At 39.7% G+C, this 6,943-nt stretch overlaps 1 protein-coding gene across 1 annotated transcript; it reads right to left on the bottom strand.

Annotated features, from left to right (window-relative positions):
* Positions 1 to 2,763: 2,763 nt before the first annotated feature.
* Positions 2,764 to 4,890, bottom strand: LOC310813335 (tubulin alpha chain-like). Its single transcript, XM_083682263.1, has 3 exons — positions 4,755 to 4,890; positions 4,238 to 4,386; positions 2,764 to 3,746 (listed from the first exon to the last, which is right to left on the bottom strand). Exons 1-3 carry the CDS (start codon positions 4,873 to 4,875, stop codon positions 2,772 to 2,774), a joined length of 1,245 nt encoding a protein of 414 aa, XP_083538389.1. The 5' UTR covers positions 4,876 to 4,890; the 3' UTR covers positions 2,764 to 2,771.
* Positions 4,891 to 6,943: the final 2,053 nt, after the last annotated feature.

Here is a 6,943-nt window from a genome sequence, read left to right as displayed (position 1 = left end):
TTCAGAGAGAAAGCAGAACTGCAGAGGAGAGGAAGGGGTGGGGTTTTTATAGAGAGGGGAGGCAGAGGAGAGGAAGGGGTGGGGTTTGTATGGAGAGGGCAGGCAGAGGGGGAGACAGGAAGCTGCTGCTGGGTGACTCGTTGGTGGGGGAGAAGCTGATGTTACGAAAAAGGGGGAGGTCCTTCTGAAGAGAGGCTTATTCTTCAAAGAATATGTATGTGTATTACCTGTGTGATACAATCCATCTTCCTTGACTGGTTAAGTTGCATAAAATTCACAAATGAGGTGCTAAAAATGAATTTGCATAGAGTGCCTTATTCACACCTCACAGAGCACTAGATTTTTTTTTAGGGAAGCTAACAGTGTGGTTTGTGAGACTATCACAGCTGATCTATTAATAAACACTGCTGTACTTCTCCATTTTTGAGCGACTTCTAAATTAGATTAAAAAAAAAAACTAGATACATATTCGTTTTTTCCTACACTGGTGTTTGTTTGTGGAACAGTCTTCCCATGCACATTAAGCAGAGCCAGAGTAAGAATACATACAAAAAGCAGTTAAAACTGCTTATTTGGATGACAGTAACTGGTAGAACCACCCTAGTTGAATTGATTAAGTTGAATGTACTTTAAATTGTACTTTAGTACTTTATTGTGTACTTGTGTATACTTAGACAAATTATACTTCATAGTCATGTCCTTAAATACGTATTTCAGTATACCTACAAAAAGTATACTTGAATGTCATGTCCGTGAATGTTCACTTTAGTATACTTACAAAAAGTATACTTCATTGTCATACTCTTAAATATGGATGGCAGTTTACTGACAAAAAGTCCTATCCTTAAATGTGTACTTCACTATAGTTATAAAATAGTATACTTGTATTTCAAACATTCGTAATCCCGTACTTATATCCAATTATTTTTCATTTTGACAAATGAGAGAGTCTCTGTGTGTTACGTAACCTGGTCCTTCAACTTTAATGCAATTGCCCCTCTAATGGGATCAATTAGAAACAATTCGTTTTGGCAAGTAGATATCTTCGTCGTCTTCAGCCATAAGTAAACCATCTCAACAACAGCTTTTAACTAAAACATTTGTACAATATCCTGAAAATGTTTTAATTAAAAATATGAAATTAAGTACAGTATGTTAGAATATGATGTTAATGTCATTTACAAATTCCCCAGCATTCCTGTCTGAAATGTAACACTTAGAATAACACTTAGAATTTGGTTATTTATTGGATTCAATGCTCATTTTGAGATTGGATTATGTATTAACAGTGCTACCCTTCAGTTTTGTATACTTAGATTCTTGACATACCTCAATAATGTGTATTAAGTCAGAAGCCTATGGGCCTCCTTGCTTGGCAGTTGACCTGCTGCAAGAGTTACAGAGTTGCATGGTTACATGTCATGTCCCTCTCAACCTCAGTGGGACTTCATGCTTTAGTAAGGGCTAAATATTAAAATTAATAAGAACATAAAAAACATTGCATTTTAATCCAATTGAAGTGTACTTTTAGTATACACAGAAATATGCTAGTGACATATTATTAACACACTTCTAATATACTTCATTTTATCATGTGTTGAAAGCACATCTCAGATAATCTATTATAAGTATAGATAAATATTAATTAAGAGGGATCAATTTAAGATATTTCAAGTATACTTAATATGTTAAAAACCTACATAATTTTAGGCTATGAAATTCAATTTAAGCTAGTATCCTTTAATATATTTAAGTATATTTAAACTCACGTATACTAGAAATACAATGAAATAGAAATACACTTGGCAGTTGCTGTACGTCATTGGATGTTGTTTGTTTCACCATCGAGGACCACGTTGTAAATACGTGTTTTTAGTAACATCTTGGCTTGTTTCAAAATCCCAAATAAAAATAATTAAATCAATCAATCAACTCTCCTATAGGAAAAGACTGCAAAACAAATACGTAAAGTATGTATTTATTTACGATGAACACATAATACATTGTTCATAACAGTTCACAATTGTGTTAACAAATGGATGAACTGACAGTTGTAAATGAAAATCCCAAATCATATTTCATCTGTAAAAATTCAAATAGTAATAGCCAGAGGTTGAAATGATGAAATACAAAAGAAAGGAAGGTCAAGAAAGGAAGAAATCAATTTCTCTAAAGAAAGACACACAGGGATCACACTGGTCTTATTGTTCTAACCCATCGTCTGTGGTTGAAGAGAGGGTGATACAAACAACAGTAGTCACTCATGCTCTCTCTCTCATTAAGTCATAGACAGCTGAATTGTATAGAGAGGCTTAAACAGGAGGCCATTCATAGCATGCATTCCATGGAGATGGTCGGGGGAGGGGTGAGACAACGTCCAAAATGGCCTCAGACCATGAGCTTCTTAGAATTATTAGAAAATTAGCATTGAGAAACAATACAGGTGAATCTTTCTTTGAGTAAAAATAAATAAATACTGTAAGTCTATTTATATTTCAATGTAGAAAGAAACACATAAGGAAATAGGAGCCCTTTAAAATGCACAAATGATACTGTACATATAGGTTGTTTCCAAGTGAAGAGGTAAACGATTCTCATTTTGTCATTTGGTCACTAATTGACCAAATGAAGGACATACGGGTAGACTATTCAATGCTCTAATTTTTTTGCTCTAATTTTTGATGTTTTCAAACAACAATGGCATTTTCCATAACAAGATATCAGTTAATTTTGGGATTAACTTTGGTTTAAGAGACACGCCTTTTAAGATATCAGTACTCCTCTCCTTCCTCATCCTCTCCCACACTGTCTGTGCCCACCTCTTCATAATCCTTCTCCAGGGCGGCCATGTCTTCTCTGGCCTCAGAGAACTCTCCCTCCTCCATGCCCTCACCCACATACCAGTGCACGAAGGCCCGCTTGGCATACATTAGGTCAAACTTGTGGTCCAGACGGGCCCAGGCTTCAGCGATGGCGGTGGTGTTGCTCAACATGCACACAGCCCTCTGAACCTTGGCCAGGTCTCCTCCAGGAACCACCGTAGGGGGCTGGTAGTTGATCCCCACCTTGAAGCCAGTAGGACACCAGTCCACAAACTGGATGCTCTTCTTGGTTTTGATGGCAGCAATGGCAGAGTTGACATCTTTGGGCACCACATCTCCACGATAGAGCAAGCAACAGGCCATGTATTTGCCGTGACGAGGGTCACACTTCACCATCTGATTGGTTGGTTCAAAGCAGGCGTTGGTGATCTCGGCTACTGACAGCTGCTCGTGGTAGGCCTTCTCAGCAGAGATAACTGGGGCATAGGTGGCCAGAGGGAAGTGGATACGAGGGTATGGCACCAAGTTGGTCTGGAACTCGGTCAGATCAACATTGAGAGCACCATCGAAGCGCAGAGAGGCTGTGATAGAGGAAACGATTTGGCTGATAAGCCTGTTGAGGTTGGTGTAGGAGGGACGTTCGATATCAAGGTTCCTACGACAGATGTCATAGATGGCCTCATTGTCCACCATGAAGGCACAGTCAGAGTGCTCTAGGGTGGTGTGGGTGGTCAGGATCGAGTTGTAGGGCTCCACCACAGCTGTGGACACCTGGGGGGCTGGGTATATAGCAAACTCCAGCTTGGACTTTTTGCCAAAGTCAACAGAGAGACGTTCCATCAGCAGAGAGGTGAACCCAGAGCCAGTGCCCCCTCCAAAGCTGTGGAAGACCAGGAACCCTTGGAGACCAGTACACTGGTCAGCCTGAGGGCATACATGCATTATTGTAAAAGGATATGTTTGGGTAAGGACTAAATGGGCCAATATATTAAAGTTATTCATCGTTTGGAACAAAGTGAGATTCATTGGGTAGAGCAGATGTATCATGCCCCTCAGTCCTGTTCTAACAAAGCAACTGGGCGGCAGAGCAATACTGTGTGTCAGGGCTGCCCACTATCACCTCTTGTTTGTGCAGAAGTTCTACAACCGCTGGCAGAGGTTATACAAACTCAAGAATGCTTAGTCCAGATTGGAAAACAAAAACAAAACGATAAAATCTGTATTTGTGCAGATTACATTTTGCTTTCTCTTACTAATCCTTTCTTCCCACACTTATTAATTCAATTAACAAATTCAGGTCGTTATGAAATTATTTTTGATAAATCTGAAGCTTTGCCACAAGGGATCTTTCCTGACAATTATGCTTTGATTGACTTGAGCTAAAACAAGGAACAATCTGCCACAGCAAAGCTCACCAGTTTGCGTGTCCTGTCCAGCACAAGGTCGATGATCTCCTTGCCGACGGTGTAATGCCCACGGGCGTAGTTGTTGGCAGCATCCTCCTTGCCAGTGAGGAGCTGCTCAGGGTGGAAGAGCTGGCGATAGGTACCTGTACGCACCTCATCTGAAAGACAAAAGAGGCTGGTAAAATACTGGTAACAACGTTGCATTTGTTGTTACATGTGTTATAGCATTGTAAAGTTGAGTGGTTTTGGTTATTAATAGAAATAGTCATAAAACTGCTCACCTCCAGTACAAATACTGTGCATTTATGATGCAATCACAAAGTACTATAGAGTATACTGACTTACTGTAAAGCTATAAGAGCAAATTTAACGTGAAGTTTTACGTGAGGAATACATTTTTGTTATATTTTATGGTTAAATTGCAGAATGTTTGGTTTACAATAACCTACAATTAATTTCAATAAAATGATTTACTATGAGGAATGAAATCCTCTCGTCAACTTCCAAATGTGAAGTGTCTACACACCTATGACTGTTGGTTCCAGGTCAACAAATATGGCTCGTGGGACGTGTTTCCCTGCCCCTGTCTCACTGAAGAAGGTGTTGAAAGAGTCATCTCCTGCAGTAGGGATCTTGTCACTGGGCATATGTCCATCCGGCTGGATCCCATGCTCCAGACAATACAGCTCCCAGCAGGCATTGCCTATCTGGACTCCGGCTTGGCCAACGTGGATGGAAATGCACTCACGCTACAGAATGAAACAATGAAATTAAGCTATTGCAGTGTGGATACTTCACATGTTCATAAAAAAATATTATAGATGAATGAGTTTATAGGGTTATACACTTGTACTAAATCCCATGTCACTTCTTCACTTCCAACACGTTTCCATACATAGCTGTATGTATTAATCCTATGTAAAAAAGAACTGCATCTCACCATGTTTCAGTTTCTCTCCAAGCCGACGTCCAAGGTAAGTGTCAGTGGGAGATACCTGACACAGCTTTATAGACTACCAGGTAACAATGATCTGCGTTGGGCGTAATCAGAGAAGAACAAAGAGGCTGATACGATCATCCGGTCCAGAAAAGGGAACAAAAAAGGAGAAATGAGGTTACCACCCCTATTCTCAGAGGAATACCATCTATGCTTAGAGGAATACGCCTTGTTGACAGTTTATTTGTTTACTTCACTTCCATGAAGTACTGTATATGCACAAAGAGTGACTGAACTCACTATGTTTTTCTGTTTCATGTAACTGTGTTCAGTATGTAGTAAGCGCTTATCAAATTATTTGAATTACCAGTGGGCTTCAATAATGCTTTTGATGAAGACATACAGTAACTGAACATACTAGTTTCTATTCTGTTGAAAAAAATATATTGTTTCAAACCAATGTGTGTCCTCACAATGACTAAGCCACTCACACGCTTCAGGATACAATGTATGTTGGACCTGTTTCTGTCTCACTAAAGATGCTTAGATACCTTAGAGAGCTAAGTAACTGAATATACTTTAGCTCTGTTACCTCAAAAGGTGTTTGTTACCACTGATTGAATGGTTGAAACACAATAGCTGCTCAGATTTACCTACCAACATTCCTAGTAGCCATAGTAGGTGAGAGTCTAAGAGAGTCTTAGAAAGGTGCAAATAATAGCCTACAGAATACACTCACCGAGCACCTTATTAGGAACACTATACTAATACTGGGTAGGGCCTCCCTTTGTTTTCAAAACAGCCTCAATTCTTCGTGGCGTTGATTCCACAAGATGTTGGAAACATTCCTTTGAGATTCTGGTCCACGATGACATGATTGCATCTCGCAATTCCTGCAGATTTTTCAGGTGCACTTTCAAGCTGTGAATCTCCCGTTCTACCACATCCCAGACGTGTTTTATTGGATTCAGATCCGGTGACTGGGAACACTGAACTCATTGTCACGTTCATGAAATCAGTTTGAGATGACTTTTGCTTTGTGACATGGTGCATTATCGTGCTGGAAGCGCCCAAATTATTTTTCTCTTTGGTCACAGAAGGTGATCGCACCAAGAGAAAAGCTCTCCCTGTGCAATTTGATACTAAACAAATACCTGCCAAGCTTTATTTTTTTCTGGATGTGTTTATCGCAGTCAGCTAATACAGAGTTGTTTTTCACATGAAATGTATGGTCAGATTAAATGTATGGTCAGATTAAATGTATGGTCTAATCCTACAAACCATGCATTCCAAATCCTCAAACACAAAAAAACACTTCCATAGCAATGTACTCTGACTGAATGCATGTGTTAAACCTACACTCTAATCAAGTTCATAATGATAAGCAGCACTTTCGCAAATTGTGTTATGAAAACTGCCTATGTGTTGACTTGAGCGTAGTGTGCGTATTGAGCAAGGGTATTCATTCAATATACACCTTGCATCCCAGTCATTGTCATGTATTGTTTGTGCAGAAAATAAGCGTTGTCTCCGCCTTGCTGCATCTTTGACCTGGTTTCATTGTTTAGCAGGTGGTTCCAGTGGGGGGGGTGACATATATCGAGACATACATAGTGGAGGTGTCATGTATACCTGATGAGTCCTTTAACCACATCGCCAATGATATACCTTACCTGTAAAGCAATGGATACCTCATCCACAACCTGATATAGGATATACATTTGTTATTTCCCATTAGTGGAGCGGCTACAGGTCACATTTAGAAGAAATCGTGCCTT

Source organism: Argentina silus (genome assembly GCF_951799395.1).
Source record: "Argentina silus genome assembly, chromosome: 12".
In the NCBI taxonomy this organism is placed as follows: Eukaryota; Metazoa; Chordata; class Actinopteri; order Argentiniformes; family Argentinidae; genus Argentina; species Argentina silus.
Note: the sequence above shows the minus strand (reverse complement) of the source record. Positions and strands in the feature narration are given on the sequence as shown.

What these genes read in the sequence shown, in the direction of transcription:
- LOC310813335 (XM_083682263.1), bottom strand. Translation starts at nt 4,875, where the DNA reads ATGCCCAGTGACAAGATCCCTACTGCAGGAGATGACTCTTTCAACACC. An exon ending in CCTGGAACCAACAGTCATAG is followed by an intron (nt 4,387 to 4,754) that starts GTGTGTAGACAC and finishes TTTGTCTTTCAG; the next exon opens with ATGAGGTGCGTACAGGTACC. An exon ending in TGGACAGGACACGCAAACTG is followed by an intron (nt 3,747 to 4,237) that starts GTGAGCTTTGCT and finishes GTATGCCCTCAG; the next exon opens with GCTGACCAGTGTACTGGTCT.